Raw genomic sequence first — 19,863 nt, forward strand, 5'->3', positions numbered from 1 at the left:
GCTAATTGTAACAACCCCAACCTACGATTAACGTTAATTCATGATTTAATATGTCTAATAAGTTATTAAGACCAGATTTTGAATTAATTGCATATGTGTTACATAATTTGTGATTTTATCTGTTCATCGTAGACACATCTGTTTGAATTTCTGTTTTGTTCTATAAATCGAAGGTCTTATCGACATCCAATCACGAAATTGGCTTGATATATGTGCTATTTGAAATTTTTAGAACATTATGGTAAGCTCAGTTGAAATTCAATTCCGAACAATTAAATTAGATTAATTTAATACCCATTTGATGGGTTTTAATAAAACAACATTAATGAAGCCTATATAAAGGCACCTATTGCCTCCATTCACCTTTCTTCCCTTCATTCAAATGTGAGAGTGAGAGAAGGGGGAGAGATTAGAGTCAATTTGAAGCCAAGCTAGCAAGAATTAGAGGAATTGAAGAGTTACAACTTCAACACTTGTGAACTAAAGCCTCTAGGTAAGAATTTGATCCTTAAACCTTAAAATCTAGACTATAATGCATGAATTCAAGAGAATTATGTTGATTTATGCAAGAATTGAGTTAGAACTTGGGAATTGTAAGTCATTTCATGCATGTATGTCCATATCATGAAGTTTTGAAGTTCTTTTCATGAGAAATCTCACATGCATGTTCATATTTTGGTTGTAATCTAAGAATTCACCATGTTTTTTAGTTGAATATTTTATTTGGTCATGTGTTGGGAAGCTATGAACTCAAATTATGCATGCATGTCATATTTATAGCATGTTCCTGCACTTCAAGTTGAATTTTGCTCAATTAGCAAGTCATTGGGCCATGATTTCTTGGAATGATCTCTAATTCATGTTGTTTTGAGAGTTTCCATGCATTTTCTCAAGTTTTGGCCCCAGAAAAATCAAGTTTTGGTGCTTAAAGATTAAGTTTTGAACTTGGAGATCAAATCTGAAAATTCCAGAATTTGCATATACGCTCGAGCGCAGGAATCTACGCTCGAACGACCATTCTGAGTGCGTGCACTTCCGCTCGAGTGACCTGAAGTACGCTCGAGCATAAAATGCAAACCCTCAGAAGTTCTTGTGTTTTACAGCACGCTCAAGCGACAAAAGTCACATTCGAGCGAGGGTTTAAGTCTCACGCTCGAGCGAGGACTGAGCGTTCATTGAGTGTAAAAAACAAGCAACCAATACTTTTTTCAAAATTTACAGACCACTCGAGCGAACCCTCACATTCTACATGCCTGCTCGAGCGAGGAAAGCCACGCTTGAGCGTGGACCCTGTTTTCGGCAAGTTTTGAGTGTAATTCAGTATACGTTCGTTTTGTAACTGTGTAGGTCACGCGCGCACAAGGAAGTTGAATTGTCTACTTGCAACATCTGTTATATGTGAGTAATAACTTAGTAAAGTTATGTTCAAGTTAAATTATTTTTGGTATATGAAATAAGATCTGTCGAATGAAATGTCATGTTTTATACTATGAATGATTGTCCAACAATAACAAGCATTTATGACATTATGCTATGATTCAAGTATGTTACAAGTGACCGGTACCAGAGGTTCCTTATGGAACTGACAAACTATCTGTACCCGGCTGAAGGTTCCTAGGTGGAACTAACAAGTTTATAAGTTCCTAGTCTGGAGGTTTATTTATGGAACTGACAAATTATCATTACTCGGCCGGAGGTTCTTCTATAGAACTGACAAGTACGATTTAACATTCTTTGTATGTGTTCTGTCAGTGCTTGCGGATACACCATGTAAGATTTATAATGAATCTCTAATCTCTGTATACATGCTCAGAATGAGAATACGAATGTGAACTTTGGTTTCAAACACAGTTATGGGACATCATTCATTTACCCATTTACTCTATTATTATTTACTGGGCCACCGCTCACTAGTTATTTATTATGTATGTAAGTGAGCAGGCTCGTGATCAGGCTTAAGATGATGCCTGAAGCATTTTTGTGTTTGTCAGCCATCTTTTGTACCTCGCAAGGATGTTCCAGATCAAGTTATGTCTTGTGGCTGTGTTAATATGAATGTATAAGACTGTTCCTTTTACTCTATGAACAAGTTTTCCTTTTATATGTACATGAGGTGACGTGTAAATACTGTACCTATGACGTCATTCGTATGTTTATAAAAGTTAAAATTATCAGTCTCATGTATGTCTGCACATCTCGATGGACTATGTATATTTTTCTTTTATGTATTTACTTCCGCAACCCCTAATTACAAGTCTAATTGTTAAGAGGCCTTCGGTAATCCAAGGATTACTGGCCGGCTACGACGCTAAACCTATAGGGGCGGGGTTGGGTCGTGACACTAATATCTCTCTCTCTCTCTCTCTCCTTATCCTCTTCTGTTTCTCTTGAGATTCAAAGTATAACGGTAAAGAGGAGATATGATGCCCTGAGTCCTTTTAAAGCAAATTAAGTGTATTAATCTATATTTTCTATCTTCTCTAATTGTCTTCATCATAGTTAAGCCTTTGAGCCTTGTGTTATTATCCTATTCTTCCTTGTGATTATTCCTGTATGTATATTTTAGCGTGTTCCGAGATATCATCTTGTACTTTGGAGTGCAATCGGGAAGGTGTGAATGTTTTGAGGTTGTCCTGTTTCACGTTTTAGGTTGAGACTGCTCAAACGATGACATCGACCTGCCAATATCTCATTTTGCAGTCTAAACTTCTGGGAGTATGTGTTCTTCGCTCAAGCAAAGTTTTTTTATCACTCAAGCGGTCTTTTGCAAGAGGGTAGAGAGATTATGGGAGTTGGTATTCTTCGTTTGAGTTATGAATTGTTTGCTCGAGTAGTTCTCAAATTTGAATTGTTCGCTTAAGTGTAGGTTTGGTCACTCGAGCGGTCTGTCTACAATCTGCTCCGAAAAATGTATCAAATCACTCAAAAGTTGAGCCCTTGTACTCTTTTCTTTCACTTTTCACTTCACTCTCTCGCTTTACATTAACTCACATCCTCTTTTCTCTCATCTCTCTCTATAGACCCTCCACCCAATTTATTTACATCCTTGATCTCTCCTTATTCATTGAGATTTCGATTATAATGCCTTCTTTAATTTTGGAGAGCTCATCAAGGGCTACGTTGTGTATAGTGGAGATCAAATTTTGACGCCATTGATTTTGAAACTTTTCATATTTTTCTCTCAAAATCTTGAGATAGGGAGTTCTTTGAGTTATAGATATGATTTTAGTATGTCTAGTCATTCCTTTTATGATTTTGGAAGTATGATGTGGATTTTTTGTAGTGTGGGTTTGTAAATGTTGATGAAAATGACTTCTCTTATGAGGATGTTCAAATTAGAAATGTTTTATGAATTTATGAAACTCTTGAAAATATATTGTGAGAATAATCTACGAAGAATGAAAGAAAAACCTTTTGGGTCAAACCCTAGTTTTGAAGAAATTTGGGGAAAAGTGAATTTTGTGAAAAATCTACGAAATTGGTGTTAAATTTATCAAGAAATCGATAGAAATTTCTTTATATTAATTGTGTAATGGAGATATCCATGGGATGAATAATTATTGTTGTTGAAAAATGTTATTAGCCTTGAAATGGTATACGTGGGATATGAATGCAATAGTGATTTTGAACATAAAAAGGTATAAATGTCACATGGATTGTATTTTGTTATGGTTTAAAAGAATCATGGAATAATATAAGTTTACTTTGAACAAATGTGGAGATTTATGGATATATTGTACAAATGAGATACTTATGTGTAATTACCTCTCATTTCATGCGTTTGTATCACTTTAAACAGTGTTCTATTATGGATATGCCTTAAAATAAATTTATTGTTTTGAGAAAATAATTGTTGTTATTGAAATGTTTGGGATAAATACGTTTGATAAGTCCAGATAGGGGGTGTAATTGGTATTGTTTAAGTTGGCATGAGTGTCCAGGGTGAAGGACCGAAAATACAAGTGTAGAAGGTACCACGTGCCTTCTGGTTAGGAGCCGGTAAAGTGAGGATTCGGCAGTGCTTGTTATGCCTACTTACAAACACTAGCCTATGGATTACTTGAGTCGTATTTATCACTCATTTGTCATTATTTGAATCTTATAGAGAAAATGGACTTTTGAAAGAAACATTGCATGTATTTTTAAAGAAATATAGAATTTTGATATTTGAACATGGTATGGCATTGCATTCATGTATATGAGACAGCTTAAACATATATACTATGGGTGTTTGGGAAGTTGCTATTTTGGTAGGCTATTTTAGTTTTTGGCTATTTTAGTATGCTAAATTTTTTGTGTTTTGGAAGATGATTAGATTTTTTTGTAGTTAGATGTGATATTTGTGAAATAAAAAGTGAAATGACTATGAATTTGATGTGACATTTTATTTTATTAGTTATTTTAGCCTATTTTGTTTTTTTTGTAAATTTTAGCTTAAAAGAAGCTAAAACTTGTCTTGCCAAACACCCTTACTTTGTTAAGATATTTTTACTTGGCCTTGTGCTTACCCTTGGTGGATTGTGCAGGAAAGTATGTGGTGATCCCGCCTAGTTAAGGGTGCGGAGCGTTTAGAGGGCAATGGGCTCTCTTTCTTTTTTTGTGAATTTTTGGCAAGCCAATGGCTAAATGTGTTTCGATTTGATAACCTTTTGTGTGTAACCAGGTTAAAGTCTTGAAAATTTGTAGCCTTGGAGCATATATTTTGTTGTTATTTATTTACTCATTATTGTTGCACATGTTATACATTCACCCTTTTAGGAGATTGAATATATATTATATGTGAACACTTTTGTATTCCTCTCATATGAAATGAAATACTATTTGAGGGAAATTGATCAATCAAGATGGAATCAAGTATTGGTTGGAATCATCATGTCTAATTTATGTCAATTATTTTGGGGTGTTACAGGAGAAATGTGACAGATCCTCATATTCTTGCTTTCTCTAAATCCTCATAATTTTGGAACAGTGTTGGCAACAGCTCTAGCACTTCGTCAACGATGGCGGACAACAAAGTTTAGAAGAGAGAGAGAGAGATGGGAGAGATATGTTATTTATTTATTTATTTATTTGACTCATTATGCAAAAATGGCTCGGATTTGGATTTGGATTACCAGAAAATGTCTAGATTTGGATTTGGATATGGGTTTGAGAGTGGGAGATCTATTTTTTGTTTTTGTTGTAGTTGTTATTGATCTGTAAAGATTTTTTGTTGAACAAATCTGTAATTTTTGCATTGATAATAAAATGATAGATTGTATGGATAGTGATATGATCACACAAACAAACACATTGAGGGCTCTAATTTTTACAAATAACAAAAATAGATCGGATCACTACTTGGAAAACAATTTGAACAAATCACTCCAAAAGGCTCAGGTATTGAATAGATAGGTTGAGATACAATCAAACAGATAAGCGAAAAAATTGAACATATAATAAAATTTTGACAAATATATTTAAACAGATAAGCAAAAAAATTGAACAAATAATAAATTTTGGATAGATATTTGAACAGATAAGGATAAAAAATTGAACAAATAGTAAACAATGAAATAGATAAAAATTTATTTAAACAAATGGTCAAAAAAATTCAACAAATAGATAAGGAATAAACTATCCTGAAAAACAACAAAAGCACTTACCTCTCATAAATAAAATAAAAAATATATTGGATCTGATGCCTTACGCAATTGTCATATTGAATTTTTCAACAATTTTCTCTATAAAATGCACTTAGATTATCTTTCTCCAAAAAAAATAAAAATAAAAAAAAATTGACCAACAAATTAAATTTTTTTCCAATTCAAATCCTAATATTTTAATAGAGAAATAAATCACCCCTCTATATTTAATAGGATTTTTTTTTAATAACACATAACATTATGTTGATTTTTATAGAGTGAGTAATTAATCATATTTAACCATATATTTTAACATAATTATATACTAGGTTGTTTTGTAAAAAAAAATCACAACACTTTGACTCACGACATACATTTTTATCTTACACAATAGTTTTGCTGACAAGTAATGTTACATAAATTAATAATTTTTTTTACTTACCCAAACTATAATTTAAAAAAAAAAAAAAATCCATATTGGCATCACATTTAGAAAAAATGCTCATAGATAGGTTATGATTTTTAATTTTTTATTAATCAATAATCTTTCATTAATCATCATACATCATATCTTTTAATTATCTGATATAAAATCATAAATTTTAAAACTTTCACCCATCCCAATAACTTAAAGCAACACTGAGATCTCGTTTGACAAGTAGTGATTTTAGCAAAAAAATCAAAAAATCACTAAAAAAATCAATCATTAAATATTGAACATGTTTTTTTACAAACATACAATCCTCGAGAAACTTTACTTATTAAACAATTTAAATTATTAAAACAAAATAGGTAACAAACTTTTACAAGCCCAACAACACTCTCTACGCCGATCACAAATTAAAAGGAAGTCAATCACCACTTTTATAATTACAAATCTAAAAAAAAAACACTTTTAGTTACTAAAAATAATTAATATTCAATTATTCCCTCTCCGGTCTCCACCCTTCTTTTCAAAGCTCTCTCACGCCGGATCGCTGAACCACTACACAGACATACACACACAGCAGTTTCCTTCTGCATCTTCTCAAAACCCTAGAATTCATCAATGGCGAGAAGAGCATCACCACTCCTAAAACGACTCCTCCAATCTTCTTCCGACAATCAAGTCCACCTAGGGTTGCCTTCAAGGTTCGACCCTACCCGATCCGTCACCTACATGCCCCGACCCGGTGACGGCTCTCCTCGCCAGGTCACCCTCATCCCCGGCGATGGCATCGGCCCTCTCGTCACTGGCGCCGTCGTCCAGGTCATGGAGGCGATGCACGCTCCGGTGTACTTTGAGAGGTACGAGGTCCACGGCGACATGAAGAAAGTCCCTCAGGAAGTACTCGATTCGATCAAGAAGAACAAGGTGTGTCTTAAAGGAGGTTTGATCACTCCTGTTGGTGGAGGTGTGAGCTCGTTGAATGTTCAGCTCAGGAAGGAGCTCGATCTCTATGCTTCGCTCGTGCATTGCTTCAATTTGCCTGGACTGCCGACGAGGCACGAAAACGTTGATATCGTCGTGATTCGGGAGAATACCGAAGGGGAGTATTCGGGCCTCGAGCACGAAGTCGTTCCCGGCGTCGTGGAAAGTCTCAAGGTATCGTTTTTATTGTGTTTGGTTGATACTTTCGTGCTGAATTTCGATTGAATGAGCGATCTTGATGGGCTTGTGATTGGTTGATTGGGAATTGTATGGTTTTTGAGGGTTTGGTTGTATAATTTTGAAATGAGATGGTAAAAACTGCACACAAAAGAACATAAATGAACATGGAATTTGACTTAATGGTAGATGCATTGCATACTACTGTTGTGTCATACTATGGATTGGTTAAGTTCAGAATTGGCTTATTTGTCCAGTCGAAATTACTTTCTATTGGAACCTGTCAATATTGCTTAAATATTGCACACTCTGTCTTGGTATCTATCTGTTAAATGAGTGATTTGACTATGTGTTTGTTTGTGATTTGGGTTGGTTTTTGGCTATTTTAGTCTAGGCTAAAATGCCTCGTTTATGATGAGCTTTTTGACTTTTGTGAGAGAAAAATAAAATAATTATGGTTTGGGGTGACATTTTGTCTTATTGGCTTTTTAGTCTATTTTGTCTTTTTGTGGTTATTTTAGCCCAAACCATTTATGCCAAATGAAGCCTATAACTATGCCAAAGATAGCATCTGGAAATGCTGGTGTCTGATGATCTCCAACCCTTCACCAATTTTTGCATCTAATTTGAGTAAAAAACTTGTTTTGATATATTTCATCAAAATATTTTTTAATTTTTTTCCTCTTATCCCAATTTTCCCTTTTCATCAAATTCAAAATTAATGACGGATTTGATAAGTTCTCAATTTGATGAAAAAATGATTCTTTCTTGGTTTGATGAACATTTGATGAAAGGATTGGAGATAATTTTTTAGCATTTTTTCATCAAATTTAAATTTGATGAGAGAAAAAGTGAAGGATTGGATGTCAAAGTAAGAAGTACCCTAATTGTACCACATTAGAGTATGTGGTGTATCACGTTCCCATTCTACTTCCTCGTACTAACATGATCTGCGTTCTTGGTAACATTCAACATGTGTTGGGAAGTATCTGATGTGTATTAGTGTTTGACATGGACACACCACCTTATTAGAAGCGTCCGTCCTTAGGATTTAAGCTATAATGGATTGTCAACCTTCTATTTATTCCTGGAGAGAACAACCATAAATGTAGTGAAATTACTGATTTAATTGATGTTTGTTTTGTGCATGAGGCAAGTTCATGTTTGGCTTAATGCAGCCATGTCTATTCAGAGGTACTTTTTTTAATTGCGAAATGAGAATCATTTATGTTTGTGTCATTTTAACTTGTTTCTTGATGAGCTACATTTTGTTTCCTATGATCACATCTTTTTCCTGAAAGACATAGGGAGTTTCCATAATTTACTTCTTTTTATTTTATGCTTCAGAAGTATATATTGTCTGATACCACTCCTTGATAGGTGATTACAAAGTTTTGCTCAGAACGCATTGCGCAATATGCTTTCGAGTATGCGTACTTAAACAACAGAAAGAAAGTCACTGCTGTGCATAAAGCAAACATCATGAAGCTTGCAGATGGTCTATTCTTGGAATCTTGTCGGGAGGTCGCAATTAAATATCCAGGAATCAAGTACAATGAAATTATCGTGGACAACTGCTGCATGCAACTTGTTTCAAAGCCTGAGCAATTTGATGTCATGGTAAGTTAGGTAGTTGAATTTAGTTTTCTTAGTTACTACATGTTCTTATTTAGTTCTGACTTTTTAACTATCTGTAGAGGATATTTGCATCTTGGCACTCTAGAGGTTTGTGGAGTTTGCAAACTTGATACATAAATAACAAATGTGTTTTGATGGAATACCGCATCCATATAAACATTAGTCTTATCAGTTATTTTGAACTTGGCCTTTTGATTTTTTTATGAGATGAAAAAAGTTAGTGTGTTTGAGATAATTTTTTAGTTGAATAGATGGTTGTGAGGGAAAAAGTGATTGATTGATGTGTAAGATGCGACATTTAGGTTTTTTTGACTTTTTTGTGGCCTTTTGACTATTTTAGCCAAAAAGCTTCTCCCCAAACGAGGCATGAATATCTTCCCTTGTAGATACTTTTTTTCATTTTCTCTTTCTTTCTTTCATCATCTTCTTTTAAAGTTTTTGAACTAAAGTTTCCTTCTTAGTTGTACGAAGCAGGGCGCACAATGGAGACACATAGAAGGGTCTAAGGTTGGGAGCACCTAGGCGAGCAATTATGCAATATATATACATATAATATAAATATATTGCAAGAAATATTTTTGTTTTTTTGTTGAAATATTTTTGTTTTTTTGTTGTAATATTTATGTTAAATGTATACATTTCTTGTCTGTTAAACATAAAAATAATAAATTATCATTGCAAACCTCACTGTTTATCTCTCATAATATATGGTTTTACTCCTATCTGTAAGTGGAAAGCCAAAATCTAAGATACACATTTCTTCTCTACAGGTTTTCTTTTACTTTGGTATTGTTTTTAATTGGGATTCATATGTTTGAGTGGTTCCATTCCAGTTGAACCCCAATTCTATCTCGGCGAGCTTGAGATTTTGATAAGATTTCGATTTTGAATTGTGAAATCATAGTTTTGGAGTGAAAACATTACCTCCAATCGGAATTTTGTTAGAATGTGTCCCATATCACCTTGAGTTGCCCATCTGTGTTGGTTATAAGGCTCCAATTTCCCTCTCGGTAATGCCTGGGTTTTAAGCAGAAATGTGGGTTGGGGTTTTCAATTTGGTATCAGAGCTTGGTTGGGCCTGTAATTGGTGTGTCGTTTGTCCGGCTACTGTATGTTGTGGTCTAGGAGAGTGTGTTGGAATGTGTCTCACATCGCTTGGAGTTGCCCCATATATGATCCAGGAGGGTGTGTTGGAATGTGTCCCACATCGCCTAGAGTTGCCCATCTGTGCTAGTTATAAGGCTCTAGTTTTCCTCTCCTTAATAATTGGGTTTTAAGGAGAAATGTGGGGTGGGCTTTTCAATTAATTTCTTGCAACTAAAGTTTCCTTTAGGGGAAATTTTTAGTTTGTCTTATTTTTCCCTTTTCTTTACTGGTTGTCTGATTTTGTTAAGATAAGGACCATCAGTCCGGAACCATGTGTGGTCGAAAAAAGGGATGGTGGAAATATAACTATCACAAGCTGATGCAAATACTCAATACATCGTCTTTTTACTCTAGAATTATGTCTTCTAATGTTGTTGGAGGTGATGTGTCAACATGTATCTGCCTGAAGAGGCTTATTCTCGCTGTCAATCAGAGAGAAATTAGGTGATGTGGGGTTGTTTTTATTTATTTTTAATCCGGATATGATAACTAAACTGATAAAGGAGAAAAAAAAAATAAAAATAAAGGTGATAGATCATATTTTTAGTAGTCTTTTTTTTATATATATTATTTTTATTGCAATGATTTTTTTTTCCTGTTCTGATTGCAATAAATTAATTCAATAATATATGGTTTTCCTGTTCTAACTGCTTGGAGTCATGTACATGAATCCTTTTAAGGGCATTAGCTCTATGCTGGGACATATGCTTTGTCAGAAGAATAGGCTACTCTCACTGTGTAGGAGTCCCATATTTTTTTGGGACCTTCCTACTGTCTCTTGGAACATTAATCACTCCTTAGTGGTGCCTTCATTGGTTTTGCTTCACATGACAGAAGCATCTTAGACAAGAACACTCAACTATTTCTCTCTGATTGTTGTCATTTAAATTGCTCATGCTCGTACATTCTTATTGTCTCTGTATTGCCTGTTTTCCATCTTATTGCTTTTTTATTTTAGCTACAAACTTGTTCTATATACATAACTGCCTGCTGCTGGACAACTGAAGTCCATAACTGGTGTAGTCATCATGTAGATTTTAGTCTTCTTCTTCTTCTTCTTCTTCTTCTTCTTCTTCTTCTTATATATATATATATATTATAAAGGTTCAATGGTGATGGGCTACACAATGGTGGGTAGGCTGGGTGGCTCTCCTCTTGCCCATAACATAACCATCCTAGAGACAAAGGAAGGAGTTTTCTTTAGGGCCGGCAGTGCAAGAATTTTGAAAATTTTGAGGGGCCAGCCTTGAAACTCTTGGAGGGCTTATGGTGAAATACATATGAAGGTTTCGTTTATTTGGATCTTTTGGAGCTTTGGGGGGTTCATGGTCCCCAAATACCTCTTTTGGGTAAGCAAGTGTTTTACCACCAAGTCTCGGGGTATTATTACTTACTAAGAGAGTTCCCCAGCGAAAGTGGCTGGCACTTCTATAGAATCTCCTTGTCTTGAATCTTGATAGACAGTCTCTTGTCATGTTGCACAGAAATAATTCCCCTTCACTCATCTCACTATAGTTGTACGGGCATAAACTTTTTTCGATTTCTCCATCTGTATGGATCATCATAATTCCTTTTGGCAACATATGCATTGATCAGTGAAATGATGTTATGCCTCAATACGAGGATAAGTTCATAAAATCAAAATTCAGTCATTAACATTATCACTCTACTGCTTGGCTTCGTCTTTGATTGTTTATTTTCCAGAAGGAAATGAAGATTCTTAGCTGAAGAAAAATGCTGGTTCCATTTTGCAGGTGACACCTAATCTTTATGGCAATCTTGTTGCAAATACTGCTGCTGGTATTGCTGGCGGCACAGGAGTCATGCCAGGAGGTACATCAATCAACATTTTCCAACTCTGATTATTCCTGCCTAATGTTTTTGTTATTTTTTTTCCCCTTTCCCTTTCTGCTCCTTTTATCGTTTTTGGAAATCCACTTATAGGTGTGTAATGTTCATTAATTGTATTGGTTGGAACCCCATGAAAATCAGCCAGTGTTGAAAATCTAGCTGGATCGAGTTAGTTCAAGAAAATTAATTAACTCAAGTGCCTGACTATTTAATTTAAGCTAGTGCATCCTTGCTATTAATTTGAACTATATTTTTCTGTGGAATTTACTGGATGATGCTTATCTTCAGTGGAATTGATTGATGGGTTTTCAGTTATCATACATTAGTTAACTAGACATGTTTCAATAACTAAACATAAACTAGACATGTTTCCTATATGAGCTCTTAATTTTTTATTTTTTTTTAAATAAATAAAAATTTTGTAACTCAACTGCTGTGACATGGCACTAATTGATGACACCATATGTGAGATCTTCAGGGCACAAGTTGCCATTTTTATGTTGGGAGGGGAATTTTTTCCAACCAATGATTTACTTAAACCATGTGGTGCGCTGGGCACTTTTGTCAAATTATTTCAACCATATGAATGGTTAGGGTAAGACTAAATGGCTCCATATAATTTCCTTTGTGTGCTGACATGCCCAGATCAATATGGTGGAACCTTTTCCTTGGGTGGTACAACTCCTTCACTTTAAAACCATGCTTATCATAGAAGTTGATATTTTCTTCGTGGCAACAAGACAGATATTGTAGCACCAGTTCTGCTTGAGCTTGACTGGTATTAGTGGATTAAATGAAATAGGAACAAGGTTGTCCTTATCATTTTGGACATGAGCCAAATTGCTAAAGAAGTTATAGATCAGTTCTCTATCCAAGTACAGCAAAAATAATCAACAAAAATGCTTGGTGATCTGTGGATGTCAATACAATGGGACATAGGAAAAGGGTACCATTTATAGTTCATGGCAACAAAGGTTAAGTTGAGGGTAAAAGTAGCGTACAACTTCACCATTAGATTTATTAATGTCTTTTGTAGTATGAGATGGGTGAAAATGGAGTTATTTTCTCTTTCTATTTTTCTTTTTCTATATGACAGCATCTGTTTGCAAGTTTATCAACAGAAGCCATTCATCCATACCAAATGCATACATGTTTAGATGCTTCTAGTACCTGCATACATGTTCATTTCATACAAATATGTACAAATTCTGTTGAAAAACTTTATGGCGAATGTATGAAGTGCATTAGTTAGAAAATAGACTCTGTGCCAAGAAAATATTCAATCAATCATCTGTTTTTGCTGCAGGAAATGTTGGGGCTGATCATGCTGTTTTTGAGCAAGGTGCTTCAGCGGGAAATGTGGGAAATATGAAAGTACTGGAGCAGAAGAAAGCAAATCCAGTGGCCTTGCTTCTCTCGTCAGCCATGATGCTGAGACATCTCCAATTTCCATCATTTGCTGATCGATTAGAAACTGCTGTGAAGCGGGTTATATCAGAGGGCAAGCACCGGACAAAAGACCTTGGAGGCAGTAGCACCACACAAGAGGTGGTTGATGCAGTCATAGCAGCTTTAGGCTGATTGAGAAGATAATCCTCCATAACTGTTTACCGGACGTGGGGTTCGTACATGCTTGTTTTTCTCAATTAATATTTCACTTGCATTAGTTGCTAGGCTTTCTTACACTATTAATCACTTATTATTATTATTATTTTTGGTTTGAATAATCTCAATTCAAGTTAAATAATAATGCTTTGCTAATTCAAACAAGGACCTATCAATGGGTCAAATTTTGTGATATTTACTGTTGTAAAAGTTCACTTTGTCTTTCATATTTGGTGATTGTCATGGAGAAGCATGGCATTGGGGAAAATAGGAATTTGGAATGGGTTTATATTGTTACTATTATTTAGGCCTCGTTTGGCAAGCAACACTTTAACTTAAAAGTCACTAAAAAAAATAAAAAAGTCTATAACTTAAATTAAAAAGTCAAAGATTATTTTATTTATATTTTTTATACATTTTTTCGTAAAAAATTTAAAAGTTATTTTAAACATATTAATTTTTTTATCTTATATTTTATTCAAAAAGTTAAAAAGTTAATAAAATAAAAAAAATGAGTGGGAGTTCTAATTAGAGCTATCACTAATGATGTGGCAGTGGGTCATCCACTGCCACAGTATGTGTTGTGTTTGTTTGTTTTTGTTTGTTTTTGGGCTTTTTCACCTCATTAGTGGTGGGTTTAGAGTTACCAAATTAGTGGTCCCTAACATGATTGAATCAAGCTAGATCTTGTTAACATCAACACTAACACACAGCAGCGATATTTACCAATAAAAGAAGGTTAAATGAAGGAAGGAGGAGTTTGTTACTCAATAATCCAAATTAAGGGAGTGAAGTGATATTTCAACGATAATCCAAATTAAGGGGGGTGAAGTGACATTTCAAAGAGCAAGGAGGGAGATAACATTGTGATTTGAGAAGTACCTAGAGGTGCTAGTGCAAATTATTAAAAAATAATTACCAGTTTTGTAACCACAAGCTTGGATAAGTTCTGAGATTCAATTGGGTTTGCTCCGTAATTTGAGTTTTGATAGCTGTAACACCTTATGATCAGTGGCAGGCTTTCACTGTAAGTGGGGATTAGTCTAGATGTGCAATAAGCCGGCCAGGACACTATTGGGAAACCCCCAAAAAAGAAAAAAAAAAAAATACAAGTTTTGTAGTACCCAATTTTATTTATTTATTTATTATTTTTTTAAGAGGATCTGCACTTGCAACAATGCATATCTTGGGTTCACTTTAAACGATAATGTTAAGTAGTTCAAATTTTTGTGGTTCAAATGGTTCAAATCTGTCAAAACGACGTCGTTTTGACAGATTTTAAGTGTAAAACGACGTCGTTTTGACAGATTTAAGCCATTTGAGTCACAAAAATTTGAGCTACCAAACATTTTCCCACTTTAAATTCAAAGCTAGCGAAACTTGGGAAAAATTTGTGGGACATGAAAGTTGTTTTTATGTACGGTACCTAAATACATGTGAACCATTATATTTGAATAGGATAAAATTTTAGTCATTAGATGTGTTATGACTAAAAATAGATAGGAAATTAAAGTGATTTTTCAAAAGTTAAAGTAGTTTTAGTTAATTTGGGAATGAAAAATAGATCTAACTTACTATTTATTACAAATATACATACCACTTATCATTAACTCATTTGTTACTTGTTATAAATAAACTTACTATTTACATATAAATAAAATATAATTCAATAATATTACCAGTTAGTCAGGTTACCTTTCTTTTGAAGTTTTTTTTTTTTTTTTTTTTTTTGTTGATTTGACAACACATGAAATTAATGACACACTATATATATATATATATATATAACTATTTCCCCTTCATATTTAGTCTCTATCTCTATTTTATTTTAACGTTATGCGACATGTGCCATTTATGAAATTTAAGGTTTTGTTGTAATAACATTTCACCTAGTTAAACAAATAACATTTCACCTAGTTAAACAAAAATATTCAATAGTAAGTAGAGTAGTAAGTCAAATTTAATGAAATATTAAATGAAGTCTCATTGAGTAGTAACTCAAGTCTAATAAAATAGTGAGTGAAATCTTTGTTTGTTTTGAAGTAAAATGTTTTTTATTAGAAATATTTTACTCATTCCTTTGTTTGGTTGAACAAAAAGCAAGTTAATATTTTTTAGGAAAAATATTTTTGCATCATTTTTCAATGGGTAAATTATTGATGAATTCCATTTAGAAGTGTTTTAACCCAAGAAGTCCATTAAGAAATTTTTTAGCCCATTTAGTCCCATGTATGTATAGTTTTATTCCATAAAATCATTTTTTTTATTTACACTATTTTCTTGGACACTTACGCCCTTATATTTAATTTTGATACCCTTATAAATATTTTTTGAACGGTTAGCAATTTTATGATGTGGACATTCATATTTTAAAATTCACATTGGTAAGAATGTAAAATTGGCCCGTGGGCGACCCGAAACCCGCCCCGTTGACAATGTGAATATTCACATTGACATGTTAACATTCACATTAATAGGAGTGTAAAATTGGCACGCGTTCCATGGCGGCGCGAAACCGGTTTGCGGCCCATGGGCGGCCCGGGGCGGGCCCGATCCGGCCCGTTGACAATGTGAATATTCACATTGACATGTTAACATTCACATTGATAAGAGTTTAAAATTGGCCCGCGGCCCATGGCTGGCCAAAAACCAGCCCGCTGCCCAGGGCGGGCCCAGCCCGACCCGTTGACAATGTGAATATTCACATTGACATGCTAACATTCACATTGATAGGAGTGTAAAATTAGCCCGTGCCTCGTGATTGCCCGAAACCTGCCCATGGCCCATGGGCAACCCGGGGCAGGCCCGGCCCAGCCTGTTGACAATGTGAATATTCACATTGACATGTTAACATTCACATTGATAAGAGTATAAAATTGGCCAGCGGCCCAGGGCGGGCCCGACCCGGCCCGTTGACGATGTGAATATTCACATTAACATGTTAACATTCGTATTGATAAGAGTGTAAAATTGGCCTGCAGCCCGTGGGCGGCCCGAAGCCCGACCACAGCCTGAGGCGGGCTTGGCCCGACCCGTGACAATGTAAATATTCACATTGACATGTTAACATTAACATTGATAGGAGTGTAAAATTTGTCCGCTGCCCGAAGCTTGCTCACGGCCCGGGATAGGCTCGGCCCGGCCCGTTGACAATGTGAATATTACATTGACATGTTAAAATGCACATTGATAGGAATGTAGAATTGGCCCGCGGCCCGTGGGCTACTCGAAGCCCGCCCACGGCCCGGGGCAGGCTTGTTTCGATCCAGGCCCGAGCATGTCCGAGACCCTAGGTTAGGGCCTAGATCATCACTTTGAAGCCCGGCCCGGCCCATTGGCCCGCTTAAGGCCCATTCAAGGCTCAGTCCGGGGCCCAGCTCGCCCGAGGCGCAATGTATTTTTTTGTGAAAAATAATAAAATTTTGGTAGAAAAAATTAAAAAGAATTAAAAAAAAATGACCGGGCTTGCCCAAGCCCGACCTAAGCTCGAGGCTAAGCCTAGGCCCACCAGCTCGACCCGAGGCTCGATCCATCGGCCTGTCCAAAGCCCGAATACCCTTGTGCCAGAGCTAGGGTCTGGGCCTAATTTTTTGGCCTGTGGGTCGGTCCGACCGGGCCCGAGAAAGGCTCGTTTGGGCCCATGCTCGAGCCTAGTCCGAGACCCTAGGCTAGGGTTTGGGCCATCACTTTGAAGCTCGGCCGGGCCTATCGGCTTGGTTAAGGCTCATTCAAGGCTCGGTCCGAAGCCCGGCTCGCGTCGAGGTCTAGTGTCTTTTTTTGTAAAAAATAATAAAATTTTGGTACAAAAAATTAAAAAGAATTAAAAAAAAATGGCCAGGCCCGCCCTGGGCCGCCCACGGATTGTGGGCGGGTTTCGTGCAGCCACGAGGCACGGGCTAATTTTACACTCCTATCAATGTGAATGTTAACATGTTAATGTGAATATTTATATTGTCAACGGGCCGGGCCGGGCCCGCCCTGGGCCGCTGGCCAATTTTATACTCTTATTAATGTAAATGTTAACATGTCAATGTGAATATTCACATTGTTAACAAGCAGGGCTGGGCCCGCCCCGAGCCGCCTATGGGCCGTAGGCAGGTTTCGGGCAGCCACGAGGCGCGGGCTAATTTTACACTCCTATCAATGTGAATGTTAACATGTCAATGTGAATATTCACATTGTCAACGGGCTAGGCCGAGCCCGGCCCCCAGGCCGTGGGCGGGCTTTTGGCCGTCCATGAGCTGTGGGCCAATTTTATACTCTTATCAATGTGAATGTTAATATGTCAATGTGAATATTCACATTGTCAACGGGCCGGACCGGGCTCGCCCCGGGCCGTCCATGGGCCGCGGGCGGGTTTCGCGCCGCCTCGGGACATGGGCCAATTTTACACTTCTATTAATGTGAATGTTAATATGTCAATGTGAATATACACATTGTTAATGGGCGGGGCCCGCCCCGGCCCGACTTGAATTTTTCCGGGCACTCACGAGGATCGACATGGGTCGGGCCCCTACACATTGACGATATGAACATTCACATTGACGGTGTGAACATTCACATTAGGGGTATTTTGGTAATTATGTCACCCATAGGACTTATTGAAATATAAGAAAATAATGTGAACTAAATGGAACATAAGTAGATGAAAATGGTATTTTGGTCTTCTTATCTCAAATAGGACCTAATGGAATAGTCAAAAAGAATATGGGTTGGATGGAATAAAGCTCTTAGAAAGTTGATTTATCAAAAAAGCTCCCTTTTTCAATAAATAACTTACCTTTAAAAATTTGATAAATCAATTTTTACAAAGTTGACTCTGACTCATTATCTTTTCAACACATTTATCTTTTTCAAGTAAATATGTTAGTTAGCTCACTAAAAAGTCATAAATGACACTCTATTGAATTAAAATTTCTCTTTTAAGCAATAAAATATTTTGAATGAATTATGCAAATGGTCCCTGTAATTTACACGATGTATCAATTTGGTTCATGTTGTTTCAATTTGCTTAATTTTGCCCCTTAATTTAACAGATTGTGTCATTTTAGTCCAATAAATAACGGTTGTTAAATTTGGTGGACAGAAAGTCTGTACAATGTGCCAATTTAGTCTTTGTAGTTTACACAATGTGTCAATTTGGTTCATGTTATTTTAATTTGCTTGATTTTGACAGAAACCAAACGACACATTGTGTAAACTACATAGATCAAATTGACACATAGTTTGACTTTCCGTTCACTAAACTTAACAACTTCTATTTATTGGACTAAAATGACACAATTTGTTAAATTAAGGGGCAAAATTGAGCAAATTGAAACAACATGGACCAAATTGACATACAGGGACTATTTGTATAATTTATCCAAATATTTTTGTTTCAAGTATCAACTAAATGCTGAAAAACAAAAACAAAAATATTTTTTCTATGTAAAATCAATTTATAAGAAAAATATTTTTTTGTGTAAAATATTTTATGTCGAAACAAACGGAACCTAAGTAATAAATGAAATCTAATGAAATAGCAAGTGAATTCTCAATGTAGGTCAAAGCTACTTACTATAAAGTTGTAAGGATAGTTTTATTGAATAGTAAATAGTATTTAATTGAGTAATAAGTCAAATTTAATCAAGATTAGAATCGCTCTTTGGGTAAAAGCTCACTCTAAGGATTGTTGGTACACAGTGCAGGAGATTATCAATAATGTTCAACTAATTAGATTTATTGCTTAGTTCTTGATTGTAGTATGCCGTAGGCTTATGGCGGCTACTGCTTGGTGGTGGGTGTGTTATGAGTTGTATTTGTGTTTGTTTGTCTGGTTCTTTTGTGTTGGTACCTTACCAACTCCTTGGTCTTGAGCTAGCATATGATTAGGTGATCTCTTGGTGCTAGTCTAGTTGAGATTAAGATGTTTCGCTATGATACTTGTTGCTTTTGTCCTCCCCTTTATTAATGTATCCAACTATATTTCATATGTTTTCATCAATAAAGTTTCCTTTTTTGTTGATCCAAAAAAACAAAAAAGTCAAATTTAATAAAGTATTAAGTGAACATTGAGTAGTAAGTGTAATTTAATTGAGTAGTAAGTAAAATATAATAAAATAATAAGTCAAACCTAATAAAATAGTAAATGGAGTAAGTCAAGTCTAATAAAATAGAAAGTGAAGTTTCACATTGAATAGTAAGTCAAGTGTAATAAAATACTTAATATTCATTTTCACTCATTTATTTATCATATTACATCTTTTAACTCTCATTATCTATAGTATATTATATTATTGTAAAGTATAAATTGAAAATAAAATATAATAAAATAATTTAGAAAGACCTCTCATTTGTCAATATTTATTAATGGTAATAAATGAATACATGTACAATAATTACTTTCTTTTACCTACTACACTTGAAAGC

General features: G+C 35.3%; 1 protein-coding gene across 1 annotated transcript; it reads left to right on the forward strand.

Moving 5' to 3' along the window:
- Positions 1 to 6,388: 6,388 nt before the first annotated feature.
- LOC114308280 (isocitrate dehydrogenase [NAD] regulatory subunit 1, mitochondrial) lies at positions 6,389 to 13,617 on the forward strand. Its single transcript, XM_028253838.2, has 4 exons — positions 6,389 to 7,209; positions 8,593 to 8,832; positions 11,751 to 11,829; positions 13,154 to 13,617. The coding sequence occupies exons 1-4, from the start codon at positions 6,673 to 6,675 to the stop codon at positions 13,426 to 13,428; spliced, it is 1,131 nt and encodes a 376-aa protein (XP_028109639.1). The 5' UTR covers positions 6,389 to 6,672; the 3' UTR covers positions 13,429 to 13,617.
- Positions 13,618 to 19,863: the final 6,246 nt, after the last annotated feature.

Source organism: Camellia sinensis, chromosome 1, assembly GCF_055761805.1.
Source record: "Camellia sinensis isolate YWXY chromosome 1, ASM5576180v1, whole genome shotgun sequence".
In the NCBI taxonomy this organism is placed as follows: domain Eukaryota; kingdom Viridiplantae; phylum Streptophyta; class Magnoliopsida; order Ericales; family Theaceae; genus Camellia; species Camellia sinensis.